We start from the raw sequence: 18,603 nt of genomic DNA, 5'->3' as shown, positions 1-18,603 counted from the left end.
TTCCTTGTGGAACTGGTCATGTTTCAAGATAGAGGTGATAGATTCAGAAGTCACCCTCTATGGCAGTACTTTTGAGGGCATATAGATTGAACTCTTTAGGGCACTAGAACAAGTACAATATAGGCTAGATATCAGGGGGAAAAATTTCACAGTCAGAGTAGTTCAGCAGTGAAATAGGCTGCCTAAGGAGGTGGTGAGCTCCCCCTCACTGGCAGTCTTCAAGCAAAGGTTGGATACACACTTTTCTTGGATGCTTTGGGATGATCCTGCGTAGAGCAGTATACACACTTTTCTTGGATGCTTTGGGATGCTTTGGGATGATCCTGCGTAGAGCAGGGAGTTGGACTAGATGGTCTGTATAGCCCCTTCCAACTCTATGATTCTATGATTCTAGAACAGTTAACACTGTTTTTGTGTGTTAATTGTAAAACAGCTTGAACAAAGGCATGGATTTACTGCCTTGAAAATATCAGCTGTTGAATAATTTTATCCTACTTTACTTGTTTAAATGTGTGGCTGGCCTCATCATTTCTTTTATTTGGAATTGTTAAAATGGAATGATGAAGCATCGTAGAACACCATATCATTTTTCTAAAAAGGGTAACAGTTTGCCTTAATACTTATAAATAATAACTAGGAGGTCAGTGGAAGCTTCTGAAAATCAGATATAAAGAATATGACCTTTGCCTTGAGAAATTCAAGAACAGGCTAAAGTAGGTGTCTTAGGCAAAGCTGAGAATAGTCAGAATTGGAAGATTAAACTGGCATTGTTAAATATACACTGGGCTATTTATCATATGTATTTACTCAAGGTTCACATTCCTCTACGTTTTAAAACACTACTAAAGTCTAGAGAAAATATTCAGCTATTCACTATCCGATCAGTGCATATAGTTTTAGGCTGCTAAGCCATTGTTTCCTGGAATGCAGAGATTTGTTTATACCCTCTTCCAGGGTCCTCTTATGAAAAGTCCAGGACTAATTTCTGAATTAAGATGTTTCCTATTTCTGTCATTTCTTTGCTCAACTATAACCAAGTTCAATTCTCAATCTAGGTTAAATCATTTGAGTCTGAGTCTGTAAAGGGTAGGTAACAAATATAATAAATAACCATATAGCAGTACCACACTATTATTTAGGAGTGTGTCAGATATAAATGATTGGATTACCAAACAATTGATCCAACCTGTAGTTTCCATCACTGATGATAAGTGCTGCATAGGAGCTCCACTGTACTAAGACGTATTCCAGAAAATTAAACTTCGGCTAATAGTTTTCAAACCATTTAATAAAAAATTAAAGTCTATATACTATATCCATAGGCTGATTTTATTCACTTTCAGCAATCAACTTAGTTTCTCCTGACAGCATTCAGAATGATTTATTCAAAGGCAATAGGTTTACCAACATTAGCTATCCTGTCAAGGAAGGATACTGAAAATATGAACTGAAGTTCAGCACATCAGGAAATAACCACTTTTGGTTACTCCCTGCTCCTCCATTCTCTATGCATACCTCCAGCAGTATCGGCTCCTTGCAGTTCCTTTGTCACAAGGACTATACAGGAATGAGCTTCAGATCTGCTTTTTATTTCACACCATGCACATGTTCTACATCTGCATTTATTATTAAAGAGCAGGATCAGCTTATATAGACTCCATAATATTAAATAATACATAGGAAATGGTGAGCAAGTTCCTATACTTAATGTACCCTTGATTCATAGAGGCTTGTGCTGCAGCTGTGACAAAACTAAGATTTTAGTTTGGCCCTAAAAACAGGTGAAAGCCTGAAAAAAGTAATCAACAATGGACTAACTCTCCAACTAATATGGAGGAACAGCAAGCAAGTTAGATTTATGTCTGAGCCACTATTAGTAGATTATAGTATCGTCAATCAATTATACTCCTGGAACACTTTAAAATTGGATGCCAGTAAAGGTTTTTTGTATTGTATTATATTGAAGAGCTGGCTCTTATATGCTGCTTTTCTCTAACAGAAGGAGTCTCAAAGTGGCTTACAATCACCTTCCCTTTCCTCTCCCCACAACAGACACCCTTTTAAGTAGGTGAGGCTGAGAGAGCCCTGATATTACTGTTCAGTCAGAACAGCTTTATCAGTGCTATAGCAAGCCCAAAGTCACCCAGCTGGCTACATGTGAGGGAGTAGGAATCAAACCCAGCTCGCCAATTTAAAAATCCGCACTCCTAACCACTACACCAAGCTGGCTCTCTACTCATCTACAATTTAACCCCTAGTGCAGGGGTGGGCGAATGCTGGCAGGGACTCATGGGTAGTGTAGTCCATGGACATCTGGAGGGCCACAGTTTGCCCACCCCTGCCCTAGTGGGTTATTTCTTTTAGGCAACACCATGTGGCAACGGTGATTTTTAAACAGCAAAGAACTGCCGCAGTGTTCCATTCTAAACACTAACATGCTGGCTCTTAAGATCTTCTGGTCTGCAGAGCTACCTAAAAAATTAAGCATGACTACTTATGTGCTGTAACTTATTGCAAAGACAGGAAACAGCTAATAGAGAAGCTTAGTCTCTCATTTCACATCCCAGACTCATGCTCACACACATTCTATTATCTTAAAAACTCTAGAATTGTCGACACATAGTGGAAATATACACACTTTTAAAAGGTATTTACTAAAACTCACAACAGAGTAAAGGAAGTCTTCTTTAAAAAAATATCATAAATGAATAAGGTTTATTTCAAAAGCAGTGAGACTAACACCCCTAACTGATGGGCTAAATCAGAATTACCACATATTCCCAGCTACTGCAGAAGAACAACTGTACTACAAGGGACCGCTAACACTTAGTGAACACCAGCCAATCCCCAGGAACTAGTTCTGCACAACAGGACAGTTGTTCTGCAGTTCCATTATCATAAAGCACATTAAAGGAATTCCTGGTACACTTTGTCCCAAAATTGTAATGTTAAGAGATCTAAGGACTCATTGCATCTAGATTAACATTTAATTCAATAATTACATTAAAAAGACCGGGAGCACTTAATTCAAACTGCAGGTGCTTGAGGAATTCCCTTTCAAAGTCAAAATATCAATAAATAAGTTAATGCAACTTTAGTCATGCAAGGCAGTTACAAAACAAAGATCAGCTCAAATTTGTATAATAAAAGGCAACTTGCAATCAAAATGTACAGTACCCTTATGTTTTATTCAAAGGGTAAACATGAATTAAACCCAGCTGCTTACTTGAATTACAAAAGTAACATGATTCAATATGAAAATAAGAAACTGTCTACAAATCTCTGACAGTAGTAAATTGCAATATACAATGCATACAGGAGTTATACAGAGCAACAAACTCTTGTACAAAACAAAAATACTTTAATACTTTTAAAATCCAATTTTTTAAAATCATTCATGAAAAAAAGTTCGAGTCAGAGTTCACACCTCAATTAGTCAAGCTTCGGGAAGCTACATTACAGCTACTGAATATACAAAGTGACACTTTCTTCTTCGCCAGCCATTTCAAACCTTTTTGCATTCTTAAGTTCATCCCATGTCTCACAGTTCCAGATCCAAAGCCTTCTTAAAATCATGAGAATTGAATCTGCTGAACACCAGAGATCTAGGAAGTGAAACGGGGGGAAATATATTACTTTCAACTATTTAAACACACTTGGTGTGAAATAAGCATGGTGTGAAATAAGCACACTTGGTTTCAGTACCTAACTGCCTAATTTACCTGTTGGTAAGATGTGGTATAGACCATAACGTTTTGCTGCTGGCCATCTGTAGTTATCAAACCTGCTGGCAACTGGTTTGCTAGAAGAGAAAAAAATGTTTCAGTGAGCAAGTTCACGTAACACATCCAGCTTCATTTCTATTCAGCACTAAGCAAGGTAATACCTCACCCAAACAAAAAACACTGTAGTTAACTTTCCCTACACCATCCTTTTGGGACAGGGGGCCCTTTTTTTGACTTACCTTGGAGCTGAGGTAATCTGACCAATGGACAAAGGAAAAGTTTTATACCCAGAAACAGATAATCTCCCTACCTCACCATTTTCACCTTTGGATGACTGAGTGTACAGCCATACTATTTAATTGAGAGAGTAAAGAATTCACACACATACATACATCTGCACATGTGCGCGCACACACACACACACACACACACATGTTCGTGAAGAGAAAGAATTTCCGTTTCAAGAGTTTCTTTAGCATAACTGTTGAGCCACCACTGTAGGTTTTAACAGACTCACAGTAGAGCATTTGTAATGCAGATATAGAATCTTATTCCACTACTTCATTGCTTAGGACGGCAATTGCCCATTTACCCTGTATGACTTAAACTACAAGACCGAATAAGGACAATGTTACCTACAAAGTAATATGCAAAGAAATCTAGAGTATTGTGTTTAAAGACGTCAGGTTACTACAACATTATGACAAACTAGATCTAAAGCCCATTTCACTTTGAAATGAAATGGGCCCTAGATGGCCTGAGAGCAGGCCCACCCCCTACCCGAGGCTCTCTTGAGTGTTCTCCTGGCCGGCGAGGCCGCTCCGCTGACCAGGAGAAGGCGGCAAGGCCCACCGCTCACCCGTGGCTGTCTGGGTGGGTGACTGCTTGGGGCAGGATGGACACTCGGAGGGGCCAATCAGGAGCCTCTTCGCGGCTCCTGATTGGCCCCTCCGAGTTTTTATCCCTGACAGGGCCCGCCCTAACTCCTCCCACACTGCCCTTACTTCTTTATTCAGTCCACGGAACTCCGCGCTGCGGGGCTGTTTAAAGATGATTGAGCGTAAATAGACATAATGAGGGTGGATATGGAACTACACACTAATTTTTATAGTATATATATTTCAATAATACATCCAACGGCAGGCTAAAAATTGGCACACACATGCACATTCATCACTTGATAATTTGCATCTGTGAATAAATTCACAGCCACAGTGAGCATGTTACCATATATCAGGTTCTCCAATATTTCTGAACCTGTGACTGGTACATGCAACCACAAAATGTCTGCCACAGAGACAAAGCCATCAACAAAATGACTGCTGTGGGGGAACAGCCAATTATTTTGCTGGAATTATACTTTAGAAATCCTGACATTATCCTCCCTGCAGCATTTAAACATGATTATTCAAAAGTATTTTTCTTGCATATACACAATTATTATTTATTCAGTTTTTATAACCACCCCTCAGCATAGCCATCTTGGGGCGGGTTACAACAATTCAATAAAACAGAAAAACAATTTTAAAACAAGTTTAGATCCTTGAAAATGATTCTGTTCACTGTAGCTGCCAAACATAGCCCCAACCAGATGCCCGCCAGGAGACCCTTTGAAACTGTGGCAGTTTCTGCAGGGCCCGCAGTTCTTCAGGGAGCTCATCTCACCAGGTTGGGGCCAGGACCAAGAAGACCCTGGCTGAGGTCAAATCTTGGGCCAGGGATCATCAGCACATTCACTTTGGCAGAGTAGAGAGCTCTTCAGGGGATACAGTCATTTAAGCGTTACTTCAGGTAGCCCAGACCATGGATGGCCTTAAAGGTTAAATACTAATACCTTGAATTTGATTCAGAATTCAACCAGAAACCAGTGCAGCTGTCTGAGGACAGGCCAGATATGGGCCTCCAAAGGTGTTCTAGTGAGGATCTTTGCCACTGCATTCTGGACTAGTTGCACTTTCAAAGTTGGGGACAAGCGCAGGTCCGCATAGAACGAGTTATAGGAATCTAATCTGGAGGTAAGCATTGCGTGAATCTCCTCCAATGAAATAGAGAGAGAACTAAGAAACCCTCATCTTGAAAAACGTCTTCAATTTACAAAGACATTTATGCAAAAGGAAGCCATGTTTATCCTTCACATAAACCCTTCTCTCATAAGCCTAGCCATTTTTATCCAGCAATATTATTTGTAACAATGACAATTGGTTCAGTGGAACCAATTCAACATTCAGCAGCAAGTATTCAAGGGTTAACCTGAGTGTTTCATAAAGATGTGTGAACCAGGCAACCTCTAGAACATTCTAGTGTCTCTTTCAAGGCTCACTGGAAGTTGTACCCTATCAAGTGTTTGGTGGGCTGCAATGTGATCCTGGTGCTATCAAAACAACACAGAAGTACTGACCAATGAGCATTTTCCAGTAGCTTACAGCTTCAAGTAATACTTACTAAATGCTTCCTCTGTAAGCTCTTCACTAAGGCCATCTGCTGTGGTAACTGCTCCCCCAATTCCCTTTTCTCCTTTCATTGCCTTGAAAAAGCATAAAGATCTTCTGTGAGAATATAGACAGTGTCAACAGCCCAATCCATTTGAGTTTATCTGCTGAGCTTCCAAATTCTTTCTTGTTCCACGTATAATTCTTCCATAACATGATGTCATTTGCTAGTTACATACAAAGAATTCTCAGTGGCTAGGTCCTCCAATTATTACAAGAAGAATTCTGCCATAGGTATAAAGAATAACCTTTGATTTACATTTTACAACCTGATTTGAGAGAGGCGGAGGAATCAAAATCGGAACTGCTTTAAACAACCAGAAAGATCAAAGAGTTCACACAGCTGTACCAGCCCTAGCTATCACATTATTTTGAGGTTGCTACAGCATAGCTGTGCAGGACAGTTCAAGGCCACCTGGAGTTGTCATCACCCTCACCACCCAGGTTCTACTCACTTATCCCCTACCTCAGCCTGGCTGGTGGCTGCTCTTGCTGTAGGGAGAGGGCAGGTAAGCAAGCAGCAATAAGGAGAACAGCAACCACTGCCACCAGCTGATGCTCCCCTGCACCTGGCATGGTAACAGTCAAAAGTGGCTGCACAATGGCAAAAAGCAAGAGATCTGTCACTTGCTCATCCCTTCTCTGGGACATGATTAAACACATGGCAAGATAGCAGGCTAGGGAGAGACAGCCAGACAAGGCAGAAAAACAGGTCACTTCCTTAAAAGGATGGCTCATCTGTTCAAATGAGCTCCTCAATAAAAACAATAAAAATACAACTCCCGCCTTCAATGGCATTCAGAGAAGGTGTGCCTCAACCACCTCATTCATGTTCTGGAATACAAGAAAGGATTTTACAAGTCAATCACATGGACCACATGTCTGGAAAGGGCTGCAAATGAGACATTGTAGAAAGAATCAACAGAACAAACCTCTCTGAACTTCTGGAGATACAACTTCAAAGGCTCAACATAGCTGTCAAATCCCAGGGTGGACATTGCAAAAAGAATATCTTCCCCATTTATAGTCTTCCGTTTTTCTTGGTGACACCTCTCACTTGCTTCTGACGTTATAAAGCTGATGAATTCACTGACACACTCCTGTACACACTCTTTTGCATCCTTGGCAATCTGGAAAAAGGCACACATTAAGACTAAATTGAGGATTACGACTACAACTAGTTTATAAAATACAGAGTTAACTTAAATTAACATATCCAAGCAGACGTGTCCAAGGATTGACAATATTAATAAACTAGTAATCAAGCCCGCTGCAGCTAAATGCAGCGGGCGCTAGACCACGGAACCCCCTGCAGCCACGCGGAGCGTGGCTGCCGGGGCTCCCTGCCCAATGGCAGCTGCGCTCCACGCGGCTGCGGAGGGTTCCGTTTGTGGGCGGCCTGACGCGGCGAGAGGCGCTTCAGGCCATTGGGCAGGGAGCGCGCGGCTGCGGAGGGTTCCGTTTGCGGGCGGCCTGACGCGGCGAGAGGCGCTTCAGGCCATTGGGCAGGGAGCGCGCGGCTGCGGAGGGTTCCCTTTGCGGGCGGCCTGACGTGGCGAGAGGCGCTTCAGGCCATTGGGCAGGGAGCGCGCGGCTGCGGAGGGTTACGTTTGCGGGCGGCCTGACGTGGCGAGAGGCGCTTCAGGCCATTGGGCAGGGAGCGCGCGGCTGCGGAGGGTTCCGTTTGCGGGCGGCCTGACGTGGCGAGAGGCGCTTCAGGCCATTGGGCAGGGAGCGCGCGGCTGCGGAGGGTTCCGTTTGCGGGCGGCCTGACGTGGCGAGAGGCGCTTCAGGCCATTGGGCAGGGAGCGCGCGGCTGCGGAGGGTTCCGTTTGCGGGCGGCCTGACGTGGCGAGAGGCGCTTCAGGCCATTGGGCAGGGAGCGCGCGGCTGCGGAGGGTTCCGTTTGCGGGCGGCCTGACGTGGCGAGAGGCGCTTCAGGCCATTGGGCAGGGAGCGCGCGGCTGCGGAGGGTTCCGTTTGCGGGCGGCCTGACGTGGCGAGAGGCGCTTCAGGCCATTGGGCAGGGACCGCGCGGCTGCGGAGGGTTCCGTTTGCGGGCGGCCTGACGTGGCGAGAGGCGCTTCAGGCCATTGGGCAGGGAGCGCGCGGCTGCGGAGGGTTCCGTTTGCGGGCGGCCTGACGTGGCGAGAGGCGCTTCAGGCTGCGGAGGGTTCCGTTTGCGGGCGGCCTGACGTGGCGAGAGGCGCTTCAGGCCATTGGGCAGGGAGCGCGCGGCTGCGGAGGGTTCCGTTTGCGGGCGGCCTGACGTGGCGAGAGGCGCTTCAGGCTGCGGAGGGTTCCGTTTGCGGGCGGCCTGACGTGGCGAGAGGCGCTTCAGGCCATTGGGCAGGGAGCGCGCGGCTGCGGAGGGTTCCGTTTGCGGGCGGCCTGACGTGGCGAGAGGCGCTTCAGGCCATTGGGCAGGGAGCGCGCGGCTGCGGAGGGTTCCGTTTGCGGGCGGCCTGACGTGGCGAGAGGCGCTTCAGGCCATTGGGCAGGGAGCGCGCGGCTGCGGAGGGTTCCGTTTGCGGGCGGCCTGACGTGGCGAGAGGCGCTTCAGGCCATTGGGCAGGGAGTGCGCGGCTGCGGAGGGTTCCGTTTGCGGGCGGCCTGACGTGGCGAGAGGCGCTTCAGGCCATTGGGCAGGGAGCCCCCGGCAGCCATGCTCTGCGCGGCTGCCGGAGGTTCCCTTTGTGGGCAGCCTGAAGCCTCGCCGCGTCAGGGCGCCGGGCAGGGAGCCCCCGGCAGCCACGCTCCGCGCGGCTGCCAGGGGCTCCCTTGCCGGCGGCCTGACGCGTCTGCGTGGCTCGCAGTTGCTTCCTTCAGCAGGCTAGGAATCAGCTTCGCGCCTGCCAATTGGCCCGGCCGATGGTCCGTCAGGAGGAAGGGGCCAATCAGGCCCCTTCCTCATCACGGACAAAGCCCTCCGCCTGTGGGCTTAACGAATTATTTAGTCTGCGGCGCCTGCGGCGCCGCGGGCGTGTTAAGGATTTGGACCATTGATCCAGAAAAACACAAGCAAGTAAGCTGACACACTACCCTCAATCAAATCTTAGAGGAGAGATTTCCAAGAATTATGAACAAGTGGCAGTTTTCTGAGAAACATAGATGATACTATTTAGAAGAAAATGACACACTTTTGGTAGTGTATACATCATTTATGGGGGTTTTATATTGTACCCCAGAGAGTAGCAGGCTAAAAACTAGAGGGAGGGATCGATGGATCAATAGATACACATGATGGAAATGGCAAAGTTTCTGTTTTCAATAGGTTGGGGATGCAGATGAGGCATTTGCTATTCCTGTTCCCCATAATGACATCATTCTATAATCAGTTACATCTTCATCTCCTTTGGATGCAACCCAAAGACAATACATCTTTCAAAACATTTGTCATAAGCACCAAACTTTTCTGATCCTTCATGTCAAGTGAAAAACATTAACAACACTTGTTTTTCAGAGATACTACCTTTCCAGTCTGAGGTATGGCATTTTTCATTATCCTTGCCACGTTTGCAATTGGAAGGTATATATCCTGTTCTCTAAAGCTCTCTTTGGAGCCATTTGTGTCTTCATGATCATTCATACTGTCTTCAGTGTCTAAGAACACAGCAACAAAATAGTATTAGCACAGAATGCATTGTATACCTTTGGTCACCTTACTTTATCTCCAATTAGGAATTCGTGTACCTCAGAACAAACATCAGGTCATCACCAAACAGAGAGCTGAAAACTGCTCACAAAATGTCTCTCATTTTTCCTCAAGCCTCAGTTCCTTGATAATAATCCCACTGGCCTGATACTTCAATTCTTGGACAATACTAAAAAATTTTGAAGGAAGGACACATGGCACGGAAATGAGGTTATTTCTAGTTTACAGAACTCCAGTGCTTCCTTAGAGCATTAGATGATTCAGAATCAGGGAACTCACCAATAACTCTATAAGGCACATGGATAATGTGGTTTCTGAAGATTTTTAATTGCCATTTATGCTAGTATTTTAGGAGGCCTTTTTTGCATTTTCAGTTGCTTTTGTATACAGCAATTTACAAACATTGGTACTAAACTAGATGTACACCTTAGAATGACAACTGTAGAATTACATAGTGTTCTCCATTTGCAGTAAGTTACAAAAAGTATTATACAGCTGTCAACATTTTAGTATATGGAAGCATAGCTTCAACATTATATAAAACAGTTTCAATGTTAAGTAGGTCAACTAATACAGACTTTTTCCTTCAGCAATACTGTACATTAATTGCTCGTTTTAAGTATTACATGCCCAATATACTTGGAAGTCTAGAATTAGTTTAATTTTACACAAAGAGTGCATTTATGTATATTATACTATCAAAACCTGACAACTGTTTTGAGCATATTTTTAAATATGAAATCTAGAATTAACAATCCTAGAGACACACAATACTAATTTGTTATAGCTGAAGGAAATTACTCTATTATGTACTTTTTTAAAAAGGCTGCAGGTTAATTATACAAGAATACTACTAATCTGCCTCATTTCATACCATTCAGATTTACAGCTCCCACACGACAGTATTATGATTTTGCTACTCTATAACCTGCACCCTGCTAAAGATCCACAGTAGATCTGTTCCCCAATCATTTCAGAAACACCTACATTCTACAACTGTTACATTTTTATGTATATGTAGCTACACTGATTCATTTTCACCAAAGGACCACAACATTAACCATAAGACCAGCATTAACCTTTTTGGTCCTGGCCCCAATCTGGTAGTATGAGCTCCCGGGAGAGCTGTGGGCCCTGACAGAGCTGTCTCAGTTCCACAAGGCCTGTAAAACAGAGCTCTTCCACCAGGCATTTGGTTGAGGCCAGGCTAAGGAAGATCGGGTCCCTCCCTGCAGAGGCCCATGTGCTAGGCACCTAGGCAATTACCTCTCCTGGGAATGGCAGTGTGCTGCTGTCATTGGGTGAGGAGAGGAGGGATGGTTGTAGACTGGTTTTTATTTATTTATTATAGTTATATACCACCCTCCCCGATTGCTCACCAATATTTTGCCACCAATATTGTAATTTGCTATTTTATGGATTTTATTGTATGCCGCCACGAGCCGGCAGGGTCCAGGAGTTGCAGTTAATAAGTGCAAATATAAATAAATAAATATGATGAATATATTACTTACCATCATGAGGTTGTATCACATAGTGACTACCACCAATGTAATCTCCAGCAATTCCTAGCTGAGAAGCATCTGTTGTAGAACTATCACCATCCATCTGGAACAGAAAAGCAATGTCTTGAAAAATCCACACTACTTAGCAACGCAAACCATTCCTAAAATCTTGAGCACATTGAATATATTTCTGGCTCATACATTTGGGTAGAATTAAATTGAATGTCTGCTGACATGAGATCTTTGTTTGATCTCAGCTACTTGTTACTTATTGAGAGGCAGACTGTAAACTGGAGACCTGGGTTTGATTTGCCCCTCCCTCACAAGAAGCCAGGTGGATGACCTTGGACCAGTCACAGTTCCCTCAGAGCTCTCTCAGCCTCATCTACCTGTCTGTTGCGATGAGAGGAAGGGAAGGTGATTGTAAGCTGCTTTGAGACTCCTTCGGGTAGTAAAAAGGCAGAGTACAAGAAAATTAGCTCTTTATTGAACTTATTACTCAAATTAAATGTCTTACTGAAAAGTTTTAGTTCACAGCAGATTTTCTAAGATTCATGAATGTAAGAAGCAATGTGACATCTCTTTATTGTCTAAATATTACTTTATATCTGAGGAAAGCAGCCAACTATGTTGTTCTTTCTTTCAAATATGCCACAGATAGAAACTGGAAAAGACCTTCAGGTCATATATGGCAGGGCTGCCACACTGACTCTATCAAAAGGTTAAACTACTGCGCTACACTTTAAAAAGTGGAGGTTGACTATTGGAAAGCAAATTAATTATTCAATATAATATTTCTCTTAAAGTTTTAGTGATATGACTGGGAATATACCACCATGCCCACACTATTATAAAATACAGCAAATAATTTAATATTTATCCTTGCATACGTAGTGTTTTGCCAGTTTAAATAATATATAAGCATGGAAACAGAATAGGTGCTCATATCTGCAAAACAAATTACTCCAGTGCTGAGTTGTAGTTTAACTTCAAGACACTGGACTCCTGGGTTTGGGCAGTCACATAACAGGATGGATAAGGGTGAAGATTTAAAGAGAGGTCAGGTCCTAATATATCCAACAGTTTAAATACTAAAATTTTTGGAACTGAAGACTATTTATCACAAGAAGGTACTTTCTATAAAGGTGACAACGTAAATTTTTTACTTGCAGTTTTCTTTCTCCTCCCTGTCATACTGCACTGTTTATTAGATTGTGCAGTATTTGCATAATTTCATTGTTCTGTAATTGAGAAATCCAGTCTACTGGATGTAATTTACTTAAATTTCACTTCATTAATAACATAATCCACTTTTATTGCATAGTTAATTGTGTACATTATATTGGTGTTTTTGGCATTGCTCTTACAATACTCTAATCCCATCCTGTGTCTCAACAAGATGGACAGTAAATGCACCAAAAACAATAAATTATGACATTTTATTTAAGTAGAACTGTAACATGTGATCATCCAAACAAGTTAATGTTTAACAAAGCAATAAGCTAATTGTTGTTTCATGAAGAATGTATTTGATTTCATAGACCATGATACCAGCTGCATAAAATGGAATTCCAGAAACCAGTAAATAGATACTTAGAATAACTGTTAATAATGCATTTCCTGTCATAGCAAATAGTTATATTTGCATATACTTAGTCCTAAATGTAGGAGAGTATTTTAGAGAGTTAATAGGTTTCAAATTGCTAAGACAGGTTTCCTCTACTGATTCTTTACAGAATAAAGGCACTAACAAAAGCCAACACATACTTTGTTATAAGTGCTATACATTTGCCTAATATCAGGTTGTAAGCAATGTATTTTAAGGAACAAGAAACAGGTACTGCCAATGGCTTAAACCATAAACATCCAACAAACTAAGAGCCTCTTGTGGAGCAGAGTGGTAAGGCAGCAGACATGCTGTCTGAAGCTTTGCCCATGAGGCTGGGAGTTCAATCCCAGCAGCCGGCTCAAGGTTGACTCAGCCTTCCATCCTCCCGAGGTTGGTAAAATGAGTACCCAGCTTGCTGGGGGGTAAACGGTAATGACTGGGGAAGGCACTGGCAAACCACCCCGTATTGAGTCTGCCATGAAAACGCTAGAGGGCGTCACCCCAAGGGTCAGACATGACTCGGTGCTTGCACAGGGGATACCTTTACCTTTTTAAGAGGATTTGGGCATTTGGAAGGTCCTGCTACCCATATTGCACTCTGTTATCTCACAATTTTATCTCAAGCTTCCTACGTTCTGAGTAGTGTACATACAACTCCCTAGTCACATTTTACTTTAAGAATCTTGTCAGTGAGGCTGAGAGAAAGTGACTGGCTCAAGGTCTCCCAGCAAGTCACACATCTGAGCAAGGAACTCGACCCAGATCATCCCAATCAAGGTGTAGTTCTTGAGGCACAACATCACACATTGGCACTTATGACTTCACCACTAATGTTTACGGATACCTATGCCACTCCTGCATACCTAGAACCAGCTTCTAAAGTCTCAGTTCTGAAAAACAGTTATATACTGCCTGTACAAAACAGATAGCCTAAAAAGCATTTTGGAGCACACTAGAACCATAACCCAGCTACAAGACTAAAATACCTTTCAAATCAAGATTTATTCATTTGGCTTTTTAAAAGAAACATTGGCAGTTAAAGCAAAGGGAGAAAACAGAAGGGAGGAATTTTATTCCATCCACTCTAACATATTGTGCAAAAGAAGGATTTCACAGGGATTTCAATCAAGATGTATATTTGAGGGAGGATACCTGCAAATACCTGCAAAGGAGTAGTTGTGTTAGTTGGCCACAGCCTTTAAGGAGCCACTGAACTTTTGTTTTATTGTTCTCCGAATAAGACAGGGATAAGAAATCTCAGGACTTGTAGGTATATGTAGCTGTTAAATATAATAGCCTCACTTATACCTTATCAATGATACCACCTCAAAGATTTCTAAATTACAGCAAATTGTTATTATCATTAGATTCTCATTATTACAGCAGTCATCTGAAATGAAGGCAGCCAATATTTACATTATTCTTGATTTATGCAACGAGACACTGTGTAATATAACTACATTTCCAAGAGTAGTTCAAAAGGCTTTGATTTTACTGAAGGCATTCTGAACAATAACAATGCAACACTACAACATCACACTGTATAACAGTGCAACAGCTCCTAGAAATACAGGGCACGTTAAAGGTTTGCACTACCAATGGAGACTTGCATTAAATTTCTGAAAGTTGTTCAAATCAACTCTTTTCTTACTGCCTGAAAAACTCCAAAACCAAATGTCCTGCTATTTTTTCCTCTACTTCATTCGATGTAACAACTGAAGAAGCAAATATTTCCATTTTCCAGCCTGTACTCCACTATAAACCAACAAAATAACCCAGATTCAAATTTTGTAAACAGCAGTGCCATACTCAGAGAAATGCTACTAGTACCTGAACATGGGAGCAGAGCATGTACTAGGAATTCATTTTGCTGACTCTCTCATAACGTAACTATATTTTGGTTAATTCTAATTCAGCAGTTTCCTCATTTCTTGGCACTCTTCTATAGTCCATCCACTGCTACCAACTATAGAACAACAGATTCATGTGGCTGTCTCACCCATCACTGCAGGAAAAAATAATTTTAAACAGCATATTAATTCTTGGCTCAAGCATTTTGTTGCTCGACACTCTGAAGATCAAAGAGTTGTCCTTTATTATTTTAACAAGCTAGATTAGTTTTCAAAGCAGCTAACTCAGCAGTGCTGGAGTAAATCAGAATCCCTTCAACCTAGTCACAGGCTTGCTGTAATCAAAAAGAGTATTATAACACAAGTCCCTTATTCCTAAAAAGAAAGTCATCCTTTTAAATTAGAGTTCCAAGGCAAGCAGAAAAGTCTAGAGATATTGATAAGTTGTGCCTGTTTATTTATTTATTTAATTATATTTATGTACTGCCCTCCCATTTCGACTCAGGGCGGCTTACGTTGAATTAGAGATACAATTCAAGAAATGCCATGATTTTGAACGTACAACAGTTTCTAATGCACAACAATTTCTAACTATATAACTTACAATGGTGGAACCTTTAATATTCAACATGTAACAGTAAGACACTGTGACCTCATGCTTAACAATGATGTTCTCACGCACCAAGTAAGCAAAGTATAAAAAGCTAATGATTTTTCAGGCTTTCTGAAAAATAGACTTGGAAACACATTTTTAGATGACTCTGACTTTTCACTGTATACAATGCAACTTTCATATGGTTCTTTCCACATATATATATCTTTATAAAGTCATAACAAAGCTTTAGGAATTATAGTTCAACATTTTCTAAACAAGAGGCAGACTGTAACTGGTAACACCTACACTGATTATATCAAATTAGGTCCTTCACATGTAATTTCCAGCTTTAGATGCTCAAATACCCCCATGCAACACAGGAAACTGATCAGATGCAACAAAGTAATCAAAGGTCTGACTTTCACAGACATCAATCACTGCCCCCCAGTGACAGAACAGATAGCATCTTAAAAACCATAAAAAGAAAAAGCAGCTAAATGTTCCCTCATCTATTTTATTCATTCGTACCTCAGGTACTGCAATACTTTAATATTAGGCATTTCAGAAAGAAAAGAAAAAACGATCTCAGATGTACCTCTTTGTATCTTAAAGGGTTTTGTATTTACACTAGGCTTGCTTTGTTTCAGAGTCTGTACGTACACCTGGTTACAAGTCCACACTTGCATACCTTGCCTATGACACAGCCTGTTTTCTCCTGAAATCTTAGTGTCTGGAAATGCCCACTACATGAAGAGAATCTGCACTACTAGAACTATGGGCAAATTCAATAATCCAGTAAAGTGCTAAGGCCCTTAAGCCCAATTTTTATCCAAGTTATTAAACACTAAAACTAGTTCTATGGGAGCTATCAACATGACAGGCAATCTGTGTTAGTCATCTATTAAATCTTCCATATTGTGTTCCATTTCAAACCATCTCTCATTCAATACTACATGTATCTGCATTAAAAGTTTACTGGATTTGAAATTGACAACCCCTTATTTATAACAACTATATCATGCTTTAAAAACCTAGTAATTGAACACTACTCATATTTGGCAGCTATTCCTATGGATCAAATGTGTTAGAGGACATTTGATCTTGAATTTCAGTTCTTTCACCCTCAAGGGAAGGCAGCACATGCATGTAAATTTGTTTTTAAGCACATGCACAATATCTAGAGAGGGAGAAAAGACTGTAGCACTCTCTAAGCATCAAGGATTGTCTTTTGTTTTTTTTAAGCATGCAAATCCATACAGCTGCAACTTCAATTTATTTTTCCCACCTTGGAAGTTACAACACACAAATAGTGACTCCTTTAGGTCAAACAGAAAAACTTGAGTTCTCTCAATAACACTAGAAAAATCCACAGAACTTCCTGAGAGTCAGCGATTTTGTACACTAGCCAAGTAAATTTACACAACCAGCTGGCCACTTGTACCCACGCTACATGCAAAATAACTGCAGAGGGAGGGAGGAAGGATTCGAATTCGCAGCACTTGTGAATCCATCTTGTCTTGTTTAAAAATAAAAAGACTGTCACCTTCCCATGAACTCCTGTGGCGCGAAGACTAATAACAAAGAAGAGCCTTAACCACCAAAAGGGTGGAGTGAAGGTGGAAAGAAGCCTGTATACTGAAAAGGGGGTGGGTGGGCTTGAAGACAGAAGAAATAACTCTCCCGAGCAGCCAGAAACCACTCTGTTGTGACGTGCTGGGGACATCCCCCTCGACACACACACAGGCACACGTACGCAAGCGCGACACAACACAAACACCACAAAACCCACCCACCTTTGGGTCTGCGGTGCGCCCAGGTCACGGCGAGGCGAGACAAAAAGAGACATGGACGGGAGGGGGGGGCTCTTCTTTGGGGGGGGCGCTGCTTGACAGCTTCTCGCCCTTCTCAGCCCCCTCCATCTGAAAGGCGGCCGAGCTCGGCAAGGACGGGGGCGATTCCTCCAGGCCACTGTCATGGTGGCGGCGTGAGGCGGGGAAGAAGGAGGGGGGGGCACAGCCGGAGCTCTCTCCTCCCCCCCCCCATTTTCCGAAATGGCGGGGGGGGGGTTGGAGAAGAGCGAGAAGGAGACAAAGCCTCCTGCAGGCGGAGACGCCGGGCGCTCCGGGGGGGGGGGACGGGCGGCGAAGGCGGCGGGGGTGGCCAGGGGCAGGCAAGGAGCCCCCCTCCCCCCCACGACTCCCGCCCGAGTCCGTCCCCCCCCCCCCCCGCCCGCTGGCCTGGCCTGCCCTTTCCAGGCTGGGCGACGCGGGGAGGAGGGAGCGCCGGGAAGGGCGGCAAAAAAGCGCTTGCTTCGCCCCCTTTCCACGCGCAACCAGACAGCCCCCACACACCGCGCCAAGCCCCCCCCCCCATGTCCCCCTCCCCCGCCAGGGCAGCTCCTGTCACAGCAGCCCCCCCCCCCCCCAGCAGCAGTGCCGCCGCCGCCTCCTCAGCCTCCCCCCCACGGCGGCGGCAGTAGTACAAAGCCCCAAACGGGCGGGCGGGCGGGCGGCTGCTGGGCTCGGGCGGTCCCCGCCGCGTCTTTCTCCCTGCTCGGCGGTCTCTCCGGCGCTCCCCGCACTTCCTGGTCCCCTCAGCGACGGCGAGGCGGCCGCGCCGGAGCCCGGGGAGGGAGACGGACATTTCATTCGAGCCTGCAGTGAAACCGGTTACCAATCATTGGCCGGAGCCAGGCACAAACCTCCAGTGCGGCCCTGGTTGGCTCCCTCCGCAAATCGGCTGTTTGGTTGGACAGAAAATGGCTGCGAAGGAACCAGTCCCAGCGCGGAGCACCGCTTCCCGCAGCCGGCCTCCCCTCCCTCCGCGCCGCCTCCTCGCCCGCCCCCTCCCTCGCGCGCCGCTCTTCCGCCAGCACGCCTGCCCGCCCGCCGTCCCCCGCCGGAGAGGCTTTATAGGCACCCCCCCCCCCACACACACACACACACTCTCCTTCCCTGCCTTCGCGGCCTTGTCCCCCCGAGGCAAGCTGTCGCCTCCTCACGCAACGTCTGCTAACAGCTACCTTAAAGGGAGGCGGACAGAAACGGGTTCCTTGGAAAGCAAGGAGTTCCCAACTTCGGGTAGGGAAATTCCGGGAGGTTGTTTTGTTGGGGGGGGGGGGTGGAGCCTGGGGAGGAGAGCGACCTCAGCGGAGTATAATGCCATAGAGTTACGC

General features: G+C 44.2%; 1 protein-coding gene across 5 annotated transcripts; it reads right to left on the bottom strand.

Annotated features, from left to right (window-relative positions):
• Window positions 1-2,681: 2,681 nt before the first annotated feature.
• On the bottom strand, window positions 2,682-18,248 carry NFYB (nuclear transcription factor Y subunit beta). Of its 5 annotated transcripts, none has more exons than XM_077339732.1 (8): window positions 18,130-18,248; window positions 14,814-14,988; window positions 11,384-11,477; window positions 9,687-9,817; window positions 7,147-7,344; window positions 6,168-6,249; window positions 3,723-3,802; window positions 2,682-3,605 (listed from the first exon to the last, which is right to left on the bottom strand). In XM_077339732.1, exons 2-8 carry the CDS (start codon window positions 14,832-14,834, stop codon window positions 3,573-3,575), a joined length of 639 nt encoding a protein of 212 aa, XP_077195847.1. In that variant the 5' UTR covers window positions 14,835-14,988; window positions 18,130-18,248; the 3' UTR covers window positions 2,682-3,572. The 5 variants fall into 5 exon arrangements, with proteins under 5 accessions (XP_077195847.1, XP_077195849.1, XP_077195851.1 ...); XM_077339734.1 differs by lacking the exon at window positions 18,130-18,248 and adding an exon at window positions 17,222-17,528; XM_077339736.1 differs by lacking the exon at window positions 14,814-14,988 and having other exon boundaries at window positions 18,130-18,234.
• Between the last annotated feature and the right edge of the window lie 355 nt (window positions 18,249-18,603).

This window comes from Paroedura picta, chromosome 5, assembly GCF_049243985.1.
Source record: "Paroedura picta isolate Pp20150507F chromosome 5, Ppicta_v3.0, whole genome shotgun sequence".
Classification (NCBI taxonomy): Eukaryota; Metazoa; Chordata; class Lepidosauria; order Squamata; family Gekkonidae; genus Paroedura; species Paroedura picta.
The sequence above is the reverse complement of the archived record's forward strand: the minus strand, read 5'-3'. Positions and strand labels throughout refer to the sequence as shown.